Source organism: Rutidosis leptorrhynchoides, chromosome 5 (genome assembly GCF_046630445.1).
Source record: "Rutidosis leptorrhynchoides isolate AG116_Rl617_1_P2 chromosome 5, CSIRO_AGI_Rlap_v1, whole genome shotgun sequence".
NCBI lineage: Eukaryota > Viridiplantae > Streptophyta > Magnoliopsida > Asterales > Asteraceae > Rutidosis > Rutidosis leptorrhynchoides.
This window is the reverse complement of record NC_092337.1, coordinates 396,056,471-396,082,857: the sequence shown is the minus strand read 5'-3', so window position 1 is coordinate 396,082,857 and position 26,387 is coordinate 396,056,471. Positions and strand designations below refer to the sequence as shown.

General features: G+C 37.7%; 2 protein-coding genes across 3 annotated transcripts; one reads left to right on the top strand and one right to left on the bottom strand.

The window, feature by feature from the left end:
• Window positions 1–1,856: 1,856 nt before the first annotated feature.
• Window positions 1,857–6,892, top strand: LOC139848295 (probable receptor-like protein kinase At2g42960). The gene is made up of 8 exons (XM_071838031.1): window positions 1,857–1,970; window positions 2,381–3,084; window positions 3,185–3,289; window positions 3,461–3,583; window positions 4,069–4,239; window positions 4,331–4,460; window positions 4,892–5,098; window positions 6,367–6,892. The coding sequence occupies exons 2-8, from the start codon at window positions 2,444–2,446 to the stop codon at window positions 6,454–6,456; spliced, it is 1,467 nt and encodes a 488-aa protein (XP_071694132.1). The 5' UTR covers window positions 1,857–1,970; window positions 2,381–2,443; the 3' UTR covers window positions 6,457–6,892.
• A 1,115-nt stretch (window positions 6,893–8,007) lies between these two features.
• Window positions 8,008–14,047, bottom strand: LOC139847385 (uncharacterized). Of its 2 annotated transcripts, none has more exons than XM_071837055.1 (10): window positions 13,820–14,047; window positions 13,589–13,705; window positions 12,583–12,644; window positions 12,391–12,474; window positions 12,255–12,286; window positions 12,079–12,160; window positions 11,710–11,938; window positions 10,383–10,610; window positions 9,283–9,575; window positions 8,008–8,705 (listed from the first exon to the last, which is right to left on the bottom strand). In XM_071837055.1, exons 1-10 carry the CDS (start codon window positions 13,844–13,846, stop codon window positions 8,303–8,305), a joined length of 1,557 nt encoding a protein of 518 aa, XP_071693156.1. In that variant the 5' UTR covers window positions 13,847–14,047; the 3' UTR covers window positions 8,008–8,302. The 2 variants fall into 2 exon arrangements, with proteins under 2 accessions (XP_071693156.1, XP_071693157.1); XM_071837056.1 differs by having other exon boundaries at window positions 8,008–8,702; window positions 13,820–14,045.
• Window positions 14,048–26,387: the final 12,340 nt, after the last annotated feature.

Sequence of the window (26,387 nt, the reverse complement as noted above, 5' to 3'; positions counted from 1 at the left end):
CCGTTTTTAGCTGTATTCTCAACTCCTTAATGGTTACACTTCCGCACTTTGGTCAAAGTCATGGATAATCGAATCATGGGAGTTAGTCGACTCGTCTAACAGATGCTTGCATGTTATTGTATTTTGATATGATTGTTAAACATGTACTTGTGAATCCGTTTTGAAACTCTCGTTTCCATGAATCATTTGTAATTTACTTTATCAAAAACTTTAAACATTTGCACTTAGAGATTGTTTAATTGTTGTCGGGACCCACCGTTCACGGCACGTCTCAAGGTCTCGGGCGAGGTCGTATCATGAACTCCGACGAACATCACCACCAAACCACCACCCTTATAACATATATGAACCGTCTGTCTTCCCACATCACATTTTATGTTTTTTTTACCTGCTGTAAGCCTGTAAGTGGTGGCTAATGTTGTTGGCTGAAGGTGGTAAGCTTGTCTTAATGGTTATAAAATACTGAGTAAAAAAGCAGACTGGATCCAGATCGTGTTCTATGTTTTTAGAGTCAGTATCCTAGAAAAAAAATTGATCTGAGTCGAGTCGGACCCAAAAACCGTTTGAACAGGTATGTGTCGCCCCAATTGGTCAATCAAAAGGGGGTTGACTTACGTGATTTAGAGGATAATAATTTATAATTTAAGGGTGAGGATCTTTCGAAAACTCAACGTGCCAGGGAATTCAAAGAACTCTAAGGGCGAACATTTTTTCATTTTTTATTCGAATTCAACAATTTTGTTCGAACTCAGATTTGAATTCTACAAAGCTGAGTTCGAACACAACATTAAAGCACGTTCGAATTTAAGTTCGAACAACTTTTAATTGAGTGTTCCAACATTTTTTGTAGAATACAAATTGTAGAATAAAAAAGTGTAGAACAAAAAGCGTTGTTCGTACACAATATAATTTTCTGTTCGAACTCGGTTTAATTTGTTCGAACTCAGAAAATTGTAGAACGAAAAAGTGTGGAACAAAAAAGTGTTCGAACATTATGTAATTTTGTGTTCGAACTAAGTTCAAATTGCTCGAACTCAGAAATTTGTAGAACTGTAGAATAATTTTTTTCGAACATAGTGTAAAATTGTTCACCGTTATATATAAATTGTTTGAATTCGGAGTTCTCAAGTTTCTCATCACTTTTGAGTTCTTATTAGACCGTTTAACTAATAATATCATAATATAGTGAAATGAAATGATAAAATAATATAATATAATATTAAAAATATAATAATAATAATAATAATCAAAATATTAAATGTAAAGTAAATAAATATATATAAACATAATTATATCACATATGGAGTAAATGAAATATTCATTGTTATACAATATTACAGCTTCTAACAAGTAAAAAATTACTTACATAAACCCAAATGTAATCTAATATACATAGGGAGATGATTCTCACACACCTATAATTGATCCATACACATAAACATACTATTATACCCTTACTTTATAATTATAGAGGTTCAATTACCTAGATAAATTTAGGGATATAAATGTAAATTTTGTACAAAATAGTGTGTATGGATCAATTATAGTGTGTAAACTTATCAACCGCCCCATTATGTACTTATATATTTATTTATAAATTATAAATATACAAAATATTACAGCTTCTAACAACAATTACATCATACATACATTACATTACATAAATCCAAAATGTAATATAATACAAAGTTATCAACCACCCCCATTATATATTACTCCGTATATAATATTTATATTTATTTATAGTATTTATATTTATTATTTATAACTTTTTTTAACTCCGTATAGTACAATATGTTTTTGTGAAATAGTTGGCCCACAGTCTCCTCTAGTTGCAAACTCACTTTTTGTTTCAGATTTTGTCTTTCGGTGGCTTTGCGTGCACTGCTTCTTATGTTTCTTCTCTGTTTCTCACTCTCATTTAACAACATTTATATTTCTTTCTTTAGATTCATCAAATCTCATCTGCTGTAAGTCTTCTTTTTTATAACGCATTTTAATTATTTATTTATTATAAGATCACAATGCTTAATTTTATCAATTGCTTTTAATTTATCACATGATGATTTACAGCTGTAATTGCACTACTATTTGTATTTACTTTATGCAATTATATTGTTCTGTAATACTGTTCCAATTTTGCCTCGATGTTGTTAAAGCATTGAAATTTGATTTGGGTTATTAGCACTTTATGTATATTTATTGTAAATTTTGTAAATTTATTTTGTATACCTAATCATTTTGTTGATATCGAGGTTGGTTTGATTGCATTACAGAATCTTTCAATTTAAGTTTTGTAAATTAGTTTTACAATGGTAAACTGATGTGTTTTCGTATGCAATTTTGTTGACAATTCATGTGTTTAATGGGTAATGTATAGGAGATGGATTAGCTGAAGAAGCAAGGAAGTAGATAACTTTGTAGGTTACAATTGTCACCCGAAATGTCGTCGAAAAGTTTAGATTCGGAATTATCGAAAAAGATAATGGGTCTTAAAGTATGGGTACTGATCTGCTTATGTGTTGGTATATTTATATGTATGTTTCTATGTTTCCTATCAATTTGGGTCATGTGTCAAAGAAAATCTAGAAGAAGAGACAACTATCCGCTTTCACAAATACCGAATGTACCAAAAGATATACGAGTTGATAGTGTCGGGGGTCCGTATAATAGTAATAATAATCTTGAACATTCATCGGGAGCCGATGAACCGAGTGGTAAAAGTTCGGGAAAAATGTTGTTTCAAATTGGACTTAGTAAATCGGTGGGTGACGTTGATAATGTGAGTCAAAGTAGTTCGACGTTTGAAAGGGGATGCAAGTCGCAATCAGGGGAAGAAGGAACTTCCGGAAGCTTCTGGAACCCGTCTTCGATGTCTCGTGGAGGAATGGCGTCTCCGTTTGTTGGGTTACCGGAAACATCGCATTTAGGGTGGGGACATTGGTTTACGCTAAGAGACCTTGAGCAAGCGACACGTAGGTTTTCGAGTGAAAATGTGGTTGGTGAAGGTGGATATGGAGTTGTATATAAGGGTACGTTGATTAATGGGACCGAGGTAGCGGTGAAGAAGCTACTTAACAATCTGTGAGTATGATCTTCGGTTATGAGTGCATCTTGATGTTAATGTTACATTGTTCTTTACTTAATTATCTAATTTAATTTTAATTATATTTTTTTTGCATAGGGGGCAGGCAGAAAAAGAGTTTAGAGTTGAAGTGGAGGCTATAGGACATGTTCGACACAAGAATCTTGTGCGGCTTCTAGGCTACTGCATTGAAGGGACCCATAGGTACGTTACCTTTTCGATTAAGTAAATTAAATGCGATTTTTTTTTTTTTTTTGGTGATAGTTTTTGTGTTTTGCATTATTTTGTTTTTTAAGTTCATGTTCTTTATATGCAATGTAAATTTTGTAAGAAGTGAACATGTTGAATAATTACTCATATGTTTAAATGACTTAGGATGCTAGTTTATGAATATGTGGACAACGGAAACTTGGAACAATGGCTCCATGGAGACGTTCGTGAATGTGGGGCCCTTACTTGGGAAGCTCGCATGAAGGTCCTTCTTGGTATTGCAAAAGCGTAAGTGAATCTTCTTGTTTAATTGCTCGGATGTATACTAAAGGTGGCTATTTCAACCCATTGGGTCAAACGAGATGATTTCGGTTATGTTGTTGACTTCTATCACAAATGAGTTTAGTGATTCAAGTCGAAATTTAGGTAAAAGGGGAACAAAGTCCATTGGGTCAAACGGGTTAAAAGTCACCCAAAGTCTAATTGTTTATGCATGCAATCTCCTAAATTGTTTATATTCAAATCTTTAGATTATTATTGTAAGAATAATGTTATTCTGGTAACATAAAATTTGATTTTACAAATTAAGAATTTGGTCATGCAAGTGTTTGTGTGTGAATGCACTCAGAGTCCGACCCGTTACACCCGTACATAACATTCTTCCTGTTACCATCCCCGCCCATATTGTCACCACTAATATATACTCGTTTTCTTGTGAATTGATCACTAGTGATTCAAACTATGTATTTATTTTTTTTTTTTTTTTTTTGCAGACTTTCTTATTTGCATGAAGCCATAGAACCTAAGGTTGTTCATCGAGACATAAAATCCAGCAATATTTTAATTGACCATGACTTCAACGGCAAGCTTTCTGACTTTGGATTGGCAAAGCTTTTGGATTCAGGAGAAAGTCACATAAATACCCGAGTTATGGGTACATTTGGGTACGATTGCAACATCTTTTTTTAACAATTGTTTGCTGAAAATGAATTGTCGAATACTACTGTAATAGCTTATTTAACGTGTGATGTGCAGTTACGTGGCTCCAGAGTATGCTAATACGGGCATGTTAAATGAAAAGAGTGATATTTATAGTTTTGGTGTGCTCCTTCTAGAAGCAGTAACTGGACGAGATCCAGTGGACTACAATCGCGTTGCTAATGAGGTACTAAAGGGTACAAATAATTTAGTGCATTTTCAAACTGTTCCCTTTTATTAGAGGTTATAATTTTAACCCTTTTACTTATAGATGGGCCAATTTTGGCTGTGTTTGATCTCAAATAGGTCAAATAGAAAGAGATACATACAACATAAGAAATTATCTGTATTAGTATTGTAATAATTTACTTTTTGTACTCAATTGGTTATTCATTATAGAAAGCTATGAACAGAGGAAAAAGTGTTTTTGGGTATAACCAACTAGTTTTGACCCGTTAGTCTGTTACCCAATCCGCCCATTGGCTACCTCTGTAAATACTCTCTCTGTGCTTTCCTATGGTTTTCTTATAAATATTGTATTACCATTACCATTAACATGTATAATTCATATAAAAAAGTGTTTCCATTTATTTTATGTTTATTTTAAATTGATGACAGGTCAATCTTGTTGAGTGGCTGAAAATGATGGTGGGCAACAGACGAGCCGAGGAAGTTGTAGACCCGAATCTTGACCCGAAGCCCTCGACGCATGCTCTAAAACGCGCACTTCTGGTGGCACTTAGATGTGTTGATCCCGACTCAGAAAAACGACCTAAAATGAGTCAGGTTGTCCGAATGCTCGATGTAGATTTCCCATACCGTGAGGTAATGCTACTAGCTTTCCCTATTTCGAGTTCTTATAATGAATAACGAATAATGAATTAGGCTAACGGCAAACCAATTATTATAATAATGCCCCATAATTAAGATCAGAAAGGAGTAACATTACTGTGCTGCTGCAAAGTTTGTCCTTATTCTGTTGCAAAATAAGGTTCACTTTAATCTGTAAAGGGATAATAGGCATACGTATGTAGCGCATCCAGATATGATCTATTGCCATTTAGGCCACTAAATCGTTACATTCCTAAATAGGTTTGTTTAATAAATTTGTTTCTGAAACCCATTTCAGCCAAAATGCCTGAATTGTTACTCCGAACTCATATGAATATACTTATGAAGGCCAATTAAGCTTTAGAAATTTATATATATTGCATAGTTGCATAGTATATATAAAATATTAACTTTATAAGTTCATAGAGACCATTTTATTGAAGTTTTCTTTTAGAATCTTCGCATATGACCAAAATCACTATTCTCTTCGTATCGACATTATAGCATTTCTAGCATATACTTTAACAGAATGAATCATGTAGAACTAGTTTTAGTAAATAGCCTATTTGAGGGGAAACACAATTAATCAATGGCCTAAATGTGAATCACCAACATTTTGGTTGTCCCCATTACTATTTTGTAACTTTTGTTTGATTATCAACTTATCAACAGTTGTCTAATTGACCCCCAGAAAGCTGAGTGCTTTTAAGTTCTTTATCAGAATATTTTCACTTGTTGCGTAAATTAATTTTTCAACTGCTGATTTAAATATAACAGAACGTATGGTAAAATAATAAAGAATGAGAGGGCGACATGTGGCAATGTGTGCATAAAAATTTGATGCACATTGATGCGTACCTCTCAAAAATTGGCACCTGCATCTCTGGCATAGCTGTTAGTATCTGTTTTACCGTAACGTTTGTTGACAATAACCAACGTGAGGTTAATTGCGATTTGCGAGGGGTGCTGTACCACCTAGGCATTGCCTAGTGGTATAAGAGGGCCTGTTTGTCCTCGACGAGTAGGCGCAGGTTCGATTCCAAGGGCCGGGATTTAATTGGTATTGCCAGCAATTAGCTTCTCGGAGGGGTTTAGTCCGACCTTCAACCTTACTGCCAGGGTTGTTGCGATTTGGGTTCGTGTGAGTGATGCCGATACTGCCATTCAAAAAAGTTAAAATAAAAAAAAAAAAATTGCTGAGGGGTGTTGATTTATTCATATGTTTCTTTGACCAAATTAACATGTTTGACTTCAAAAAACAGGAACGAAGGAACAGGAAGAGCCGCACCGCCAGCATGGACAGTGAAACCATGAGTGGTCCTCCTGACATAGAACAATGCCCGGCAGTGTAATCATAAATCTGACAACATTAACAGAAACCGTTAACGGGTTAAAATCATTCTTGGTAGATTACTAGCGGGAGTGGTTGGTGTATTGTGGAGGTAATCAGTAAAAACTTTAATCGAGAAAGATGTAAATCACATAACGCGCCAGAACAAGAGATGAGGTTTCTTTTTTCTTTTTTTTCCTTCTCCTTTTGTGTTCATAATAACCAAAGATCAATGAAGTTTTTGGTACTCCCCTACTCTTGTTATTCAGGTTGAATGGATCCTATTATGTTTGATGTATCATACAATATGCCTACATAGTATAGTTGCCTAGTTGGTAAAAAAAAAAATAGACTTGTGGATGTAGTTTTCGCATGACGGTTCCTTGTGAGTTGGAGATTTTGTATGATGGGGTACCAAGATCTGCACTCAGTATAATGTGTAACGCGATGTTGCTATAACCATAATTCGTATTAATGTATTACTGTATTAGTAACATGGTCTAACTAATCTAATTATCATCTTGGTTAAGAGTTTAGAGGTATGTTTGTCACCTCAAGTATTATCAATATCAGAAGATATGCAGATGGTTGAAAAGTTTGCCAATAAAATGAAATTTGTGTACAAGTTGAACTAAAAATGATCAGTATCATAATTCAATTTTTTATTAAAACAGTAGCTCTTTAATACAACTATAAAAGTTACAAATTTCACTAAGTGCCTATATATTAAAAATGTGTGTGTTTCATCATGAGTTTTTTTTTGGTCTTTTTTGATTGTTTTTACAGAGACTTTTATAAAAACGGAAAACGTTTTCGAAAAGAAAACGAAATCAACAAAAGATACAAGAGAGCACTCTGATGAAGCTCGTACCTAGAAAGCGGCTATAATACGAACTATCTATACCGAGTCTCATCTTACCTAAACCAAAACACTGACTAAACCAAAAACTAAACAAAAATAAACGATCCATGAAGCCAAAAGTACGCTACGAAACCTAAAACCGATAGAAGTGAACTCAAATATACTTGATGAAGACGCCGAATTCTTCCATTTCTGCGCCTTGAACCAATTTTTTCTTCCGCTTTTGTTGATTCTTACTCGGGTCCGGGATCTCGCTAGATTAATAAGAATAACCGTAACTTGTTCACTCTCGACCATACACGTCATCATAGCATCAAAAGCCGTGAATGCCTCCTCGGTCATTTTTTCTTTCACCAAACCCGAAGATCCATCTTTACCCAACCCCGTAAAACCGCCATTGTTGTCTACCTTATCACTCATAAACAAGTTTTGAATGACTTCCCCATAGTCTAAGTCATCATCGTGATCAATAAGCTTATAAGAACTGAAGTAATGCAAATGCAGATTGAAGTTAAGATATAATCAGAATATTGAGAATAAGGTTATGGATAAGTTGATCGGTATTTAGTTATGGTATACTTATAAGAACTTTTCATCTCAAGACTTGATTTTTTTTTTTTTTTTTTGAACAACGATTAATGTTAAGAACATAGACATGTGTTACATCTATACTAGTACAATTGATCTTACTCTGATTATGCTACATTAGTATATATCACACAATTACTTTCATAACATTTAAACATCATTCATAATAACTCAAGTCAATACTGCACAAAAAAAAAAATTATAGCTAAAAGTAAAATCCAAATCTAGTCCATTCAGAAGCCTCATGTCAGGCTGTCAGAAAATATATAACCTTTCACAACTCACTCTATTGATATTTTTCACAACTCATTTATTTTTTCCGTTCGCCTTGTAATCCAAAACAAGTCTCCTCAGTAACAACAAAAAAGTTTTTTTTTTTTTCTTTTTTTTTTTTTCTTTAGAACACGTAGACATACATCTAAGGCTGATGGTAGGAATCCATTGATTGCTCCGATTCCATATTATCTGGTTGTCTAAACGTTTCAATGTCTGGATGGTACGCCATTTCTTCCTGCGGCTGACCATTATTTTGCTGTAAAAATACAGGAATATCCAGACTGTTCCCTTCAGTGTCTTGCGCGATTTCTCTAACATCTGCTATTCTTGCTTCGGTTGCTTCTATATCGTTCCATTCACCGGAACCAATTGGACCCGTTTGATCAATTGATGGCGATGGGTGAACTAAACTTCTTTCCGACACTGGAATATTCCTAGAATATTCTTGAGATGGATGCACGTGTTTAGTTAGGGGCTGAGTATCCGCATCTGAACAAGACTCTACTTTTTCCTCCATCACTTGCTTAGTATTCTCTTCTTGCCTGCTAACAAAAAACAACACATGAACAAAAAGGCTACAGTAGAGCTGACAATTTAGAACCGTTTTTTTAAGGGTTGATTTGGGTTATATATTATCGGTAATGGGTCAGACGAACAAAATTCAAAATCTAATAGGAAAGCGCGTCAAAAGGCTAGAATGACACATATTTTCTTTCAAGAAAATTATTTAAATAATATGTGATGACATTTGGCTATGATGACATCGGCACACTAATTGTCCAAATGAATGGGTCGACTAGCATTTAGCATTGTGCATTATCTCTGATAGGTCAAACGCCTAAACTCAAAATAAAATTATCTAAATTGAAAATGGGTCATGTTGGTTGAAAGTTCTCCAACATGTATATCTAGCTAATACAAAACATAGATCATTTTCTCTATAAAAAAGGATCATTACAAAAATCATCTAGTTATTGTAATCATATTTGAAACACAATTAATTTACAAAAACAATGTACTATTTAGAAAAAGATTGGTATGGGTCAAACCCAAACGGAGCTGTACAAAAAACTACCCATTTTGACCCCTATGTGCCAATGTGGTTCAATAAGCTAAACGAACCTTTGAATTTGTAGTTGTAAAACATTAATGTACGCCAAAAGCTCTTGATTTTCCTTTCTAGCAGCAGTTTCTTTCTCTTTTGCATCCTTTATTGCAATTTCAGCATCTGCATCCTTAACCCTAACCTTCTCCTCAGCCCGTACAACAGCTCCTTCCAAAATTACAACACGTTCTCTTGCTTTTGCAAGCTCCGAACGCCATAAAAGTGCCTCTTGATGAGATGAGTCTCTTTGTTTCGTGAGTTGCTCTCGTTCTTTACTTGAAACCATCACCTTTTCCTCATATTCTCTTAACTACAAAAAAAAAAAAAAAAAAAAAAAAAAAAAAAAAAAAAAAAAATTGGAACAATATAACATTCATAAATTTATCATGTTGTAAACTTGTACTGCACTTCAAGTTAGAGGCGGAAATTTCAATCAAGTTACATATATGCAGATCGATTCAGGTTATATTTTATTCTTTAACAAGTCACATGGGTAAAATAAAATACTAAGCTATGAAAGAAAATGTAGTTAAAGTCAAACGGGTCAAAAGTCACCCAAACTGTATTTATAATGCATACAACCTAGTGTTGCAAAACGGTTTTTACCTCTCGGGAATGCACGGTCAAACTTGGTCAACCCAGTCAAAACTCGGTTAAACTCGGCCAAAACTCGCAATTACTCAAAAATCGGTAAAAACTCAGCCGAAATTCAGGATTACTCAAAAAATTAATCAAAACTGGTCAAAAATCGGTCAAAAGGTCAAAGTCAAACTTGGTCAACATCAGAATACTCCTAAGCTCTCCACGAGTTGCTGAGTACTACCTAAAAAAAAGTCCCGACCGAGTACTCCCCGATTAGCGAGATTTGCAACCTTAACCTTCTAAATCCATTTCACACAAATTACAGATTCTTAATGAAATTATTTAATTTAAGCAAGCTTATTTGACATTTAACAACTCAGAATATAAATTTGGGCAGGACGTGTTTGAGTTCAACCAGAACCGCGTATTTTAATGCATACAAATAAATACTCTGAACCACCAGTTTTGAATCCAATTGTGAAATGTGTGCCTCGTACCAACAAAACGAAAAAGGTAAACAAACGGATATACAAACCTTTAAATTGTAAGCCGCTGCTTGTTTTTCCAAGTCTTTCTTTAAGCGATCAACTTCTGAAGTTGCGATCCTCCGTTGCTCATCCATCGTATAAGCTGCAGATGCTGCACCCTCAGCTGCTTCAGCTGTCTCCGTTAACTTCTCCGTTAAATCTTTTATTGTTGAATCCCTAGCACGAATATCCCTAGCTAAATTTTGCAGCTCCTCATCTTTTACTCGCAGTGTCTCCTATAAAATATTCAAATTATTTACCACTTCAACTCATATTGTTGATTTAACCAAACTAGAATTAGAGTATACTATATGTATAGTCCTTGTAGTTCACATAAAAATACATCAACCGTCCTTATCTTTTGATAATTACAGCAATAGTCCCTCTGACTTTAATGAAATTACACCAATCGTCCTTGTGTATTAAAAATTATACAGATCGTCCCTGACATGTCTAAAAGTGTACGTTGATGGTACCTACTATCGATGCACATTTCGAATAAGCCAAGAACCATCAAAGCACACTTTTATATAAGTGAGGGACGATCAATGTAATTTTTTAAAGATAAGAACGACCAGTGTAATTTCATTAAAACCACACGGACAACCGCTATACTTTTTAAAAGACGGGGACGATAAGTGTAATTTCATATAAACCACAAGGACTAATGGTATAATTTTAGCGTTCTTTATGGGTATTATTCGGTGCCAGTGGCCTCTTAGCTTTAAGGATGGCAATGGGCGAGAAAAAACCCGTGACCCGCGGGTACCCGATCCGCGATGGGCGGGTAAAATCATTAAATCTAACCCGCGGGCACGGGTACGGGTAAAAATTTATACCCGCTGACGAGTCGTGGGCGGGTCGCGGCCTCGCGGGTATATATTACCCGTCGCGGGTAAAACCCGACCCGTGAATACATGAGACTTTTCTTTATTTACCCATTAACTAATACTTACAATTATTAAATTTAAAAGCTTTTTTACTAGTATTTGAATAATAATTATAAATATAATATTATATACAAGTAAAAAATTTAATTGTCACGTCATTTTACATATAGCTTGTACATATGGTTTTATAATTAATAAAATTATTTGGATTTTCTAATAAAACGTTGTATATTATTATTACCCGCGACCCACGGGTATCCGCGGGTCACGGGCATGGGCGAAAAGTTTTTACCCGTGGGCGGGTAACGGGTCTCAAAGTGCAAAAAAGGAACCCGACGGGCGGGTCACGGGTATATAGAACCAGTGCCCGTTACCCGCGGGCGCCAATAATTATGTACGCGTAATTATTTACAACTATTTTTGGTACTGACGCGAGTATCCATACCTTCATGATGGTCAAATCATCTAATGGTCCATCGGGTGGTTTGTTCATCACTGATCCCAAAGCATTTCTTCTTGCAATCTGCAATGCAGCTTCAATTTCTTTTGAAGATTCCAAAGCAGTTGAATTTGCAGCAGTAACAACAGCAGATACCGTCCCTAATGTTGCATTACTGTTTCCAGATAACGAGTTCACAGCTTCTTTATGAGCCCTTAATACCAACTGTGTTGCACTGTTGTTTGTTTACAGGGTAAAAACATACATAAGTAACCTAATTATTTTAATGAATTGAAATAGTGTATGTGTTTATAGCTAAGAGAATAAATATATATATATATATATATAATCAACAAAATGAAAACATTAACTCACTGCAACGTAGAAACCCAAGCTCTAGCTGCGCCTGGAGTTTCTGCACAGAGAAAATATTCTTTTTTCTGCGGTGTTGCAATATCTAATAATTTAAGTCAAGTTCATGCATGTAAATATTTCAACAACGTTTGAAATACTATAACAAATGATATGGATTATGCAGATATTGAGGATACAAATAATGCAGTTATCATACTTTGGCAGTCCACTGAAATAAATGAAAAATATGAAAAACTTGATTAGTAATCATTTGATGACTAACATATGCCTTTCAGATTGATATTATAACGTTCTGCAGTGGAGTGATCTTACTGGAAGTTATAAGGTGATGTCATGATTGTGCTATTTCCATCGAAGGAGATTATCCCTTTGACAGTTGGATCATTTCTCCTGATTCTGCACACATTATTTATTATTAATAATTGTTGTAAAAGACTCACTTGAATACGCAAGATCTTTTAATGAAAAAAGTAAAAGTAATTAATGTAATGCATAGCATCTTACTTGTATTCCATTCTTCCTGTTGTTGGGTCAAGGATCACCCATCTCTCATTCCATTTCCTTAGCTATTACAAAAAAAAAAAAAAAAAAAAAAAAAACAGTTGAGCTATAAGTCAAAAATAAACATCTAAATAACAATTGTCATACGTTGTAAAAGATCACATTTATGATAGTTTGTGATAGAAATCGTAACAACCAACTATCTCGAGGATTTACCTTGCAGGAACAACACCAAAAAGTTTTAACCTTTACTAAACCTATTAGTTGGAAAATTTGTTCTTATAGCCAAATCAATTTCATGATCACACGTCTTAATTTATCTAAATGAAAACATAAAAAATGGTGCAAGTATCCAAAATTCAGTTAAGTACTACTTGCAAACTTCTTAGCATATTACTCTATTTCTTATAAGAAATTTATAATGCTATTTGTAATCCGAACTATAATAATGAATTATCACCCAACTTATGGTAGATCTCATCACATATGACCTCATTTTTTCGCGCTTCAATTATGTTGTGTAGTGTGAATCAAATATGATAAGTCATTTCACAAATAAATACATAAAAATGAAATGACAAAAAAAATGTATTTAGTTTAGCAGGTAGCAATAAGCCTCTAATGTTTCCAATTAAACATAAATCACCCAAATACAGTTTTCTAAATCCTATCAAATCAATCATACGACATACTGTGCACCCAAATTTCTTAATTCCACACAATTTCACTAAAACTGTCGCAAAACGACATGCATTGCGTCACACCTGTTCCAAAACTTACACTGCTCCCAAATTTCAAGATTCTTAAAAAATCAATAAATTCATTTTTTTTTAGAATGCTAGCTACCCCAATCTAAATTACTTACATCCAATACTTCAATATCTAGGTTAGGTTTAGGGTTTCAATTCCGTGTGAGTAAAGTAGTCATATATATCCACAAAATTTAAATTAAATAATTAACTAACAAATTAAATTAAAGTAGAAACTAACAATGAATAAAATGAAGTACCGTTTCAGATCGCTTGAGAAGTGGACCTTGTAAAAGGTTTTTACCCGACCCGGATGCCAATTGTCGTTTAATTTTATCCAAACTAGCTTCTGTAGTATTAGCCCTATCTTCATCTCTCTGATTAGTGATTACAACACATCAATTCAATTAAAAGTAAAATTAAACAAAACGAAGTAATGAAACGATACGATCTATTCATCTACATAAACATTGAATAGTAAAGTAACTGACCAGAGAAGAGGATCCATTGATCGCCATAATTATAAAAAAGTGTAACAGAAGTAGTAATAGAAGAAGCTAATAGTCATAAATCGAGATTCAGAAGATGTGTTAGGTTTTACGGTATTTAGATACACAGCCTGTTAGTTTTGGTACGTTTACTTGATCGATACGCCGATATAAACAGCACTTCTTTCCCCGAAAACTACAAAAATATTTCTAACTTTTGCGTTGTTTTCGACAAAATTACACGGATGTTTTTTTAACTGGAATAGTACTTGTGGTTTGTACTTGTAACGCGATAATGTATAAATGGTGCATCTTTTTTTTTTGTTGAATAATAGTAGGTTTTTGCATATTTTTTTTGGGTGAAAAATAGTAGGTTTTTGTTTTTTTGGTAAACGAGTAAAAACTCCTATAAACGAGCACATTGGCTAACCCATAGAAGGTAAAACCTCGGGTAATCAAGCCCCCGAGCGCGAGACATGGTATCGGGTGAATTGCGCATTATGCACACTCTCTAGTCACACTATCTTTTTGAACAATTTGGCATAGCCAATGATTGAACCCGGGTGGTGTGCTTCATTGGGCAACTCGGTGGCCACTCAAGCAAGCCTGAGTGGTTAAGGACAGTGTCATGAAAGTAAATATAATTGTGAATGTTAAGTTTGAGTCGGTAAAAATATTTGATGTCATATGATAAAATATGATTGGAAGTTTAGTGAGAGGAAAAATGAATTTTCATCAGGTCCTTGACATACACCTTTACAGCGTCCTGACGCCTCGATAATGGCATTAACAAGCGTTAGTTTTGTCCACCGTGTATGACGCCATCTCATCTGACGCCTTTTAATAGTGGTTTAACACCCGTCAAAATTAATCACATGTTATGCATGTGAGGTTAATATTGTCATCGAAGCTATTTATTCTCCATGAAAAAATTTCTTTCTTTCTTAAACCAGAATCAATTCTTTCTTTCTTCTTTCAAAGTCCCTTTGTGAAAGCCTAGATTCTTTCTTTGTTCCTTCATTTTTCATTTACTAATCTACAAACCCATACTAAAACTAATAAAAAAACTTAAGACCTAAACTTATATTCAAAATATTCCTAAATTCAAAGTTCAAACTAATTAAACAAGTTTTGGGGTCAGCCGCGCGTTGCGGCGGCGGACCCCTTGTTTTTTTATATACGGAGTATAACATAATTAGCCAATTTTTCATTGTACACAACTTACGTTTTAAATTAAATATTTAAACGTTAATAACTCTAACAGAATAAAAGAGAATGTTTCAAATCAATAATTAAAATAGTTAAAATCAATACAATTTAAATATTATTGTTATTTAATAGTAAAGTGTGGGAGTAGAAACAAAATTGTAAAGAAAAAGAGAAAAGCATATAATTAAAAGAAATGTTAGTTACAAAAGAAATAAAATATAAAAAACAAAGCGGCCAAGAAAAAATCGAAGAAGTCATATATATTGTAAAAGAATGTTAGCTAAAAAGAATTTAAAATAGAAAAATAGAAGTGGTCGGAGTGAATTAAAACTAAAAAAAGGTTAATGGGTGCATTATAAAAAAATAAGGATTAATTAGTAAAAAGTAAAAACATAATAATAATAAAAATAAATAAAAACAATGCAAAAGGTTCAAACAGGGACTCTATCCCGGGACACTCCATTTGATGATACGAATGCTTAACCACTGCTCCACTAATACTTTTGTTTTCTTGTTCCCTTATTTAGTATGTAATCTTTAAACATATCGATGCAAAATTGAAATCTTATTCTCTAATTGAATATATATAGAATATAAATATGAAGCCTTTATGATACTAACTTCGGTGAAAGTTTCAAATCTGGTCAATAATTTAACGACCCGACTTTTTCGACTTGCTTTTGTGCCTTGTGTTTTTGTGAAACTGCGTATTTGTGCGTACTGTGCTACTTTATACTCTGGAATCTTTATGCACATGACCTACTTTCATTTATGTGTTAAAACGTGCCTTTAAGTACGTAGGTTACTTAACTTGATCACCGGAAACCTTTATGACCGTTAGTGTCACTTGACGTTACGAACAAACTGCGTACATGTTTAACTTTTGTCGTAATCGGAATATTATGACTACGAAATCTTAATTATTATTTCATAATAATAATTACTTGGGTTTTTGGATGCTTAATTACGCGTAGTAATTTACTTATGCTTACTAGTTAGTCTTGTTGGACTTTCTACCTTGTTGGGCCTTAGCCCACCCTACACTAGTTAGTGGACTATTTAATTAGCCCAATTATTATTAGCTAGTGACCCATTAATATGTAAGACAAATTTCCATTTATTAGAGGGAACATGCTAGCATTTATATCAAGTATTATCCTTAATGTTGCATGAGATCCTAACATAAGCACCAACTTTAGACAACCATTAACCAAAAAACAAAAGTTGGTCTCCCTTGTCCCCCCCTCCAATTCACGGCCAACCCACCCCTCCCATACCCTCATTCACATGTAAATACAAGCCTCATTCCATCCATTTTATACTTGCTTTCATTTGTAATTCACACACACTCACTCTCTAATTCTCTCTCTAGTCTTTCTCTCTCTAAAAAGTGTAAGTATTTTGAATTTCTCTACTTCTTCTCCTCCTTCTCATCATCACGAATTCATCATCATCATCATGGGTCTAGCTTTTTAGCTTTTGATCTTGATTACATCTTGTAGATTCAAACATGGATTTGAATCCTTCAAGAACATGGAAGATTCAAGCTTTCTAGCTTTGAATCTTCACCCACTTTGTAGATCTATATCTTTTAACTTTAATCTTGTTATTTTGTTGTAAAGATTCAAACTTGTGTTTGTAATCTTCATGTAACTTAAAGATCCAAGCTTTATGCTTCAAGATCTTCAAGAACAACCAAGATGAAAGCTTTCTAGCTTGAATCTTCATATCTTTTGTTGGATCTAAGTTTCCTAACTTATGATCTCATTAATTTGTTATAAAGATCAAAACTTGTGTTTATGGTCTTCATATAACTTAAAGATCTAAGTTTTATGCTTCAAGTTCTTCAAGAACACTAAAGGTTCAAGCTTTCTAGCTTTGTGACCTTATAACTTATGTGAAAGGGATCCAAGCTCTCTAGCTTAGGGTTCCATCACTTTATTTGACTTAGATTATGTTCATACTTGCTTGATTGAAGTAAAGTTTGTAGCTTTAGTTGTAAATGTAACTTGTAATTGTGTTAAGACTAAGATATGATGTAACCTTGGTTCATCATCCATCTAAGACTCTTAAATGAGTTATGTTCTTACTTGGTCTTAACATATTGTGTGTGTTGATGGTAGAATCTTGGTCAAGGTGATGCTAACCCATCAACAAGCTGTACACTTGAAGCTACAAGCATCAAGGATGAGAACCGTGATGATCATGCATATTTTACCACGGGGTTTAATATGCTTGCTCAACACGTTAGAAGGGTGGGGTTTAAGGATCTTAGAACGAGGCTCTTCGGTCCGGCTACCGTGAATAACCCTGGCTGACACGATGATGTCGGCGGGGTGGCCAAGTGATTAAGTCCACCTTTTAATGACGATCGTCGATTAAAAGGCCCCAAATAAGGTCGTAGGTGCTAGTTAATCAAGAAACTAACCTGTTAACCTTGAGAAGATTCTAGATGATGTTGTTACGTAAGACGTGTAATAGATGATGGTTACGTAACGTGATGATGTTTAGAATGATAGTTAGGGTTTGTATATATAGGCAAACCCTAATTCTAGAACCATCCGAGATAATGGCAATCCTTTCCATAACAAACTCCCCCGAATCACGGATGTAATTATGGAAAAGATATTCACTTGATAGCCAAGTAATCGCTGTTCCGGGAACAAAGGCATTAGATACGAATCCGCATACCGCATAACGCACATGAGCAGACGCATACGCACCCTAGAGGGTGCCCGCATAGATATGGGGTGCGCATGCAGATTGCGGTATCATTATGTCCCCCCAGTTTGATGTTATATGGCGCAAGACATATGACATCAAACTATTAAGCGGAAAAAACAAGAAAACGGCTAGCATTCAATGTTCCGCATGCGTTTCGAGGTCATTTAATGCCTGCCACTGTCGCATAAGACCATTCGGCTGACAAGACGTAAAATGGCAGTTGGCAGGCGGTCAGCCACGCGCTCATAGGTAACCATACCCAACTGACATCCACGCGCGCACTTAAAATGCCACCCGTTGATCGCGTAACACGTGTACAGCCATGATCAACGCATTCCACCCCATGACTCCAAATCGTCACTATAAATAGCCCCAATTCACACACATTTCCATTTTTCTGCTCCAAGCTTCCCCAATACGCTGCTATATTCAATTCCGATCAAATCCTAAATACTCCGGCCACCGTCTAAAGTTTAGTAATTCTCCAACCACTCTATAGAAAATGACTAAGGCTAACGAGACCTATGTAGATAGTGTTAGATCGGTTATAGAGCAGAAACACATTGATTACTTAGTCAAACAATACCCACCATTAGCAAAGTACAATCCGGTGCCACCCCTGTCTAATCAGCGCACTCACGAGCCACCGGAGAAGAAGGTGGCCATCTACAAACATGCGTTCAAGCACGGCAACTTTAGGGTTCCCCCATCTGACTTCTTCCTAGGCGTACTAGACCACTTCAGAGTGGGATTAGGGCAGCTACACCCGTATGCCATAGGTAAAATAGTACTGTTTGAGATGTGGTGCGTCGCACTCAACAAGGTACTGCTGGTTAAAGTTTTCTGTCATCTATACCGCTTAGCCAATCACCACAAATCCTGGTTCACCTTCTTCGCCCGACAAAATTTCACAAAAACCCCAAAGTCGAATGCGGGTAACTGGAAAGAAAATTTCTTTTACATTGACCAAACTGTAGTTGGTACCAATTTTCCGCAAATGCTTATATGGTGCGAGAAGGTGGAGAAGGATGTGAACAAAACCCCGGTCCTTGATGACGAGGAAACAAAGCTATTGGCGGAGTACGCTAACGCACAGCTGGTGCACCGGTCATACGGGAACGTAATGTTGCGGTTAGGGAAGATCTCCGCACACTGGCCATGAGAAGATGTGCGTCCAGCCATAGTCGGACCGGATGGAAAGGGTAGGAATAGTATAATCACGTACTAAGATAACAGAGTGCTATTTTATATGTGCTAACACATGCGTGCATGTTTGCAGAGATGAAGATGAAGAAAGTACTGACTGCAGAGGAGATTGCAGGCATCGCCTTCCGTAAGCAGAATGTGAACCAGCAGCTAGAGCAGGAGAAAACTGGCGAGAATGCACCTGCCACCTCCGGTAATAAGCGCAAGGCCGGCGAAGCCTCCCAATCCCAACAGAAGAAGAAGAAACTCACTTCCAAACAGAGGGAGGACAAGCGGAACGACAACTTCGTTCCCATCGAACCCCGTTCTGCGGATCTACCTCCCCCATCTTCTGGTAAGAGTTCTGCTTTCGCGCATACCGCATACTTAAGTTTGCATTTATTTAACCATACGGTATAATACGCAGAGCATGCTGAAGAGACGCATCACACCCCACCACGGGTCAATCCGGACCTTGAAGCTACCGCCGAGTCAAAGGACAAGATGATACACCTGGACTCCGAGTCTACACCAACCCCGCCACACGGTAGCTTCCGATTGGCGAACCTGGTGCAGCTCACCCAGTCATCGGCAGAAAATGCCGCAGAGCAATCTGCCTTCCTCCAACAAATCTTCCCGGCTGAGTTCCGCAACCAACTAGCCGCACTGCCTTTTAATCAGGTGCTCAATGCCTTCTTTCAAAACGGCCTCGTCTTTTTTGGCATGGTTGCGGATCAAGCCCGCCGTTCCACTAACTTGTATCAAGTGGCCGTGTGGAAAGAGACAGAATTAGGGCTGCTGCAAGCGGGATTTGAGCAGGTTAAGGAAGACAGGGACGCCGCGGAAGAAGCGCTCTAGGCGGTAGAGTTAACTGCGGCGGAAACCAAAACCGCATTGATTGAAGAGAGAAAGAAAAACCGCGAGCTGGTTGGGACGGTTGACCAGTCCAAAGGGGAGACTGAGCGTCTGCGGGTGGAGCTGGAAAAGGTTACTAGGGAGAAGGATGACGCGGTGACTGGCCGCAAGCTAGCGGAGGCGAACTTGACAAAACTTCGCACCGCTCTTCCTACCATTGCGCAGAAGGTGATGGATTCCGGGCCCGTGTCTGACAAGTTCAACACCTATGTTGATGCGGTTAAAGACCACGAAATCAACAAGGCAGTGCTAGAGGTGATCCAAGCCTGCGGGCTCACACCGCCGTACCCCGACGTCGTGCAGAAAAAATTGAAGGAGGGTACGGCTGTTGTGCTCATGGAAGCGGAAGAAGCCATCACTGCCATCCCGATCCCCCTAATTAATGCGTTTGTAGCGGACCCGAACATGTCGATTGACGGGTTCCTCAAAGAGGATTATTAGGTTGTTGTAATAGTTTGCGCCGTAAGTCCTATGCTTAGGCAGGCAATTGTAAATACAATTTTTGGGCCTTAAGTCCCGTGATGGGCAGGCGTTTTAAACAATTACCATTTGTAATAACTTTATGTATATATTATCGTGTCATGCGTAGTGTATTAATTTGTTTATATATCGCGAATCAAAACAAAGAATTAACCGCATGCCCATGCGCATAGTTAACCAAAACTTATGCGTATGATCAGGTACTGCGTAAAATAAACCAATAATTTAGCGATTCTACTTTGAACAACTTAGACTCAAAAGCTACTGCGTTATTGCTTTGTCATGTACTAGGGGTGCACTTTAGATGTATGGTAAGCAACGCAACTAAAAACAAACCAATGTTTTTATGCTTAAGAGTTCCTCACGCAAACCAATGCGAGAGTAATTACGCACAAGCAAACCAATGCTTGTATTTTTAAGTCGACTTGGCAGCCATCTAGTCTGCGTGGCGCATGGCTAGGGGAAAACCAATTCCCTTCGCCTGCCGTTAATGTCTAGCCTTGTAACCAAACAAGCTTCTGCCGCACGGGGGCTAGAGGACACCCCTTAAGTAGGCAGGAACCGCATACAAAAAAGAAATAAACAATAAAAGTATGCGCGAGTAAATATTCAATTGGCATTAATAATGATTACAACCGCGACACATCCAAACGAACGGAAAATACATAGAAAAAAAATAATGTGCTAAAATAAATTGGAGTGATCAGGTCCATCCAGCTACATATAACATTTTTTCAACAATGTCGCGTGCCAAGTGCGTTTCACAGGTTTTCCATCTAATGTCTCGAGATGGTATGCTCCGGTGTTGCTTGCTTTTGCTACCCTATATGGACCTTCCCAGCGGGGGCCCAATTTTCCAGTATCCTCCGCATGACTTGCGTCATTCTGACGCCAAACTAAGTCCCCGCACTTATAAGAGCGCGAACGCACACGCTGATTGTAGTACTTTGCAATTTTCTGCTTGTTATTGGCTTCGTTTACCGCCGCAGAGAGTCTGCATTCTTCAAGCAGATTAAGATTTTCCCGCAAATCTTCTGAGTTATTTTGTTCGTCAAAATTCTGTATGCGGAACGTAGGTCCCCAACTTTTGCGGGCACAACAGCTTCTGATCCATAGACCAAACTAAACAGAGTCTCACCAGTGCTTGCTTTGGGCGTTGTTCTATGCGCCCACAAAACCTTTGGCAGTTCGTCCACCCAACCAACTCTACCATGACCCAACCTAGCTTTGATTCCAGCCACTATGTCCCGGTTGGTGACTTCGCACTGGCCGTTTGCCTGCGGATGCGCAACGGATGTAAAAGTTTGCTTAATATTAAGCTCCGCGCACCAGCTGCGGAAAGGATCTCCCGCAAATTGCGTACCATTATCACTAACAATTTCGTTTGGTATACCGAATCGAAAAACCACGTCTTCCCATACAAAATTACGCACCCTTTTTCCTGATATTGTTGCCAGCGGTCGTGCTTCAACCCATTTCGTGAAATAGTCGATTGCAACAATCAAGAATTTGATGTTTCCTGCATGTGCAGAGTAAGCGTAAGATACTGACGTAAATAGCATACGGTATAAAATAAAAATATTACCTCGGCCTTTTGGAAATGGTCTGACTATGTCAATTGCCCATTTGCAGAATGGCCACGGTGAGGAGACTGGTATCATAGGATGCGCAGGTGTCCTGCTGATGGGTGCATGTATTTGGCAAGATTCACATTGCTTAACTATTCGCGCGGTATCTGCGTACATAGTGGGCCAATAATAACCTAGCCGCATAATTTTTGACACAATAGACCTGTGCCCCGAATGAAGAGCGCATGCACCTTCATGCACCTCGCGTATAACCTCCTCTGCCTCTTTTGGACCAATACACCTTAAGTGCGGCCCTAAATAATTTTTCTGATATAGGACATCGCCCTCAAGGGCATATAGTGGTGCCTTGGTGCGGACCTTCTTCGCATCAACGGAGTCCGCAGGTGATGTGCCGTCCCGCAGGAAAGCAATAATGGGTGTCATCCATGTTGAGCTAGATTCCTCGACAGGTGCTACCAAAGGCATTATAACGATGGATTTTGCATGCAGTTCTTCTATAAGAACTTTCTTCCCTAGATGATCAAAAGCCAAAGCGGCCAATTTGCTAAGCACATCCGCTTTCTTATTTTGCCCCCGCATTACGTGGGAGATTTGAAAAGCTTCAAACTGGTCAGCGAGGTTATGAACAAGCGATAAATATTGCTGCATGGCAATGTCGTGTGCTTCAAAGTCCCCGCTGACTTGACTACATACCAGCTTTGAATCCACATAAGCGTGCAGAATTTTAACATTCAATTTATGCGCAATACGCATACCCGCTAACAGAGCCTCGCATTCTGCTTCGTTGTTCGTAACAGCAAAATTAAACCGTAGCGCATATGTATGCTCTTCGCCATCTGGACCAGTTAATATTACACCCGCACCCGCGCCAGCTGCGCTGCAGGCACCATCGGTGTATAACTCCCATGGTGACATAGTTGGTGCAGGCGTATCTTGATGTTCTGCGGATGCCTCGACATCCGCAGGTAACTCTGCTAGGTAATCTGCAAGTATTTGACCCTTAACCGTGCTGCGCGAAGAAAAATTTATTTCATGTTCTCCTAACTCAACTGCCCATTTAGCCATTCGGCCAGAAATCTCAAGCTTGTATAACACGTGAAAGAAAAATGATTGCGTTGTAACAACCCGACATCGTTTTACCAAAAACACGCCTTAAAAAAAAAATTGTCAGACAGCGTATCTGGACGGCGTCCCATAATCTGGACGGCGTCCAGAGATGAAGACCAGGACGGCGTCCCATGATTCTGGACGGCGTCCAAATGAACTAAAGTGGACTGATCAGTTTTTATTTACACGCGAGTGGAAAACCCGCTTCCCGACACTTTTAAACGTAACCAATTTCACAATATGTCATATTAAGTAAAACTAAGATATTTCCACCATAAAAACAAATTTTACAACACCGGGCCCACAATGACCCGTTTTACAAATAATGTAGCGATTTCGACCCATTTATCTCTTTAGACGGATTAGGACTCTATAACCCAACCCAATACCAAGAGCATAATCCCGGAGACTACCAAATCCCCAATCCGCGTCCATATAACCAAAAGCTACCCCTTCGAGCCCAAGCGCTCCTATGCCTCTAGTCTAACAACTAGCTAGCTTCATAACAAAATACCTGTAAAAAGGTAAACAACGAGAGGGGTAAGCATAAAGCTTAGTGAATGCAATAATTATACACATACATATATAATATACCTACTTGCAATCACTTACACAAATACCGCAAACATGCTAGCAAACACAATTAGCTTATCGTCACAAATACAAGCTATAACCTCCAATAATCATGCTAGCATAACACAAGCATATATAACATGAACAAAGTAATATGCTTACACTACAACACAATAACCATGGTTAACCAATAGTACAAGGGAACGGCGCTCGCGAAAACGCCATCGGTGTTCACAACATCCGTTAGGGCACTTAGCACCTCGCACCACTAACCCCTAGGGTGGCACCTTAACACCTCGGCACTTCACCCCGAGTGGCATCTTAACACCTCGATGCTTCACTCATTATTTTTACGGAGTGGTGTCTTAACACCTCGACACTACACTCCTAGGTGGCATCTTAACACCTCGATGCTACACCCGAGTGGCATCTTAACACCTCGATGCTACACTCTTCACGTGAAACGTGGTGTCTTAACACCTCGACACTACACATTTCACGCTACAACAAATAGATACATTATATACCTACGCATATAATTATTCCACTCACCTCGAATTGCCCGCACAAGTCATAAACGTAAATCGCCTCCAAAAGCAACCGAGCAAACCTTTTACCTATAATACGCATATAGATATACAAACAATCAACATACATTCTCTACGAGAGAATTCGACTTCAACACCCTTAACCAAGGGTTTACACCTATCACCACAAACCGCCCATTTAGACACATAAAGTGGACTTCACCAATTACCACTACGGGTGGTAATTCCGACCCATCCAACAAGTACAATTTAACCAAAATTATATTTGACACCATTTAAACCAATCTAGGTCTTAACCAAAATTGCTTATCATCCAATTAATTCAAAATTAAAGTCATTACCAAATTTGACCCATCTAAGTCAACCCATTTTGACATAAGTCCCAAAAACATCTTTATTCACTAACGGCTAGTGACTAACTTTCCAAAATACCATTTAACACTTGAATCAAACATTTATATACTTGGTTCATCAAATCTTGACCCATAACTTAGTTTGACACCGAATCAAGCTTACTTGACCCAAAATACCCATTCGACTCATTTTGACCTAGATTAGGGTTTACACCCAAAAATCAAGTCAACACAAGTGTTCTAAGGTTTAACTAACACATGCAAGGTCCAAACTAACAATTCCATCAATCGAAACCCTAAGTCACCAATTCGGGTTTACATACATGAATCTTCCTCAAAAACCCCCAAACTTCACAATAAATGGGTTATAACTCTAACTAGCACAAACTTTAACTCAAACAATAATCTTAACAAAGAAATTCGGATTTAGAGCTTACCAAAACTACCACCACGTAGCCGTGAACGAGGTGAACAACTTTAACTCTTGAGACCCGACCCGAATCACACTTCTTCTTCTCCAAATCCCCAACTCTCTCTCGCTAGAACCTCTCTCTCTCACTAGGATTTGATGAGAGTGTTTGAGAAGGTGAAATGGGGATAAGAATGAGAGTGGATCAGTTTTAATGGCTCAAAACCGACCCCCAAGTGAAAAGACTCAAATACCCTCTTTTAAAACCTTTAAAATACAGCTGCTGGCCTGTCAAGCACTTTGGACGGCGTTCAAAATGGCCGGACGGCGTCCCACCCTTCATTCTTGGACGGCGTCCCAAAGTCTGGACGGAGTCCCAATGAACTGAGCCTGAAACTGAACTTGTTTTGGTCGTAACTTTCAAACCGTAGCTCCGTTTTTGATGAACCAAATATCGTTGGAAAAGTAATAAGATTTACTATCCAATGGTAAGGTTTTAGAACATCAACTCTAATTTTATTTGGGATCCAAATATACGCTTACATGCCTCGTATTTCGAATGACGCTCGAAATAACGTGTAACTGAAAAACGGGAGTTACATGCGTTAGTCAATGCGGTAACCCCGGACATTGCCGCAAATTTGGCATGTACCAACCTGTTTGATCGGTTGATCAGTTAGAACCACGATTGGATGTGCTTGAAAGTACCGGCGCAAACGCCGCGCCATGTGGACTAGCGCATATACTAGCTTTTCTATTGGTGAATAGTTTACTTCGCTTGATGTCAGCGTCTTGCTTATGAAGTAGACCGGCATTTGCGTCTGAGAAAACCTCAGCATTATATTTCTGCGAAATAAATAATGCATGTAAATAAAAGTGGATTACCTTTCCGCGATCTGCGATAAGGACCGAGCTGATAGACTCTTTCGATTCCGCAAGGTACAGCGTAAGCGTTTCTCCTGATACTGGCGCGGTGAGTGTTGGTAATTCAGCCAGCACCTTCTTCAATCTTCATCTCCTGAAAGGCTGATTCTGCTTCCTGAGTCCATACGAAGTCTTTTTTCTTCAAACAATTCTTCAAAGTATTGAAGAATGGCAATTGTCGCTCTGCGGCCTTCGACAAAAACCGCGTGATTGCCGCAAGCTTCCCGGTTAGACTCTGCACGTCTTTATTTGTCTTCGGAGATGGTAAACTATCAATGGCTTCAATCTTTTTGGGATTTGCCTTGATTCCCCGCGCTGTCACCACATGACCTAGAAACTTGCCTTCCTCCTCCCCAAAACTACATTTGAGCGGGTTAAGCTTCATGTTTATCCTGCGTAAAGACGCAAACATTTCTAGGATGTCCGCGAGCATTTCTTCTTCAGTGTTGCTCTTAATTACCAGGTCCTCAACGTACGCTTCAAGATTCCTACCAATGTGGTGTTTGAACACCGCATCAATTACGCGCTGATAGGTTGCACCTGCGTTTTTTTATC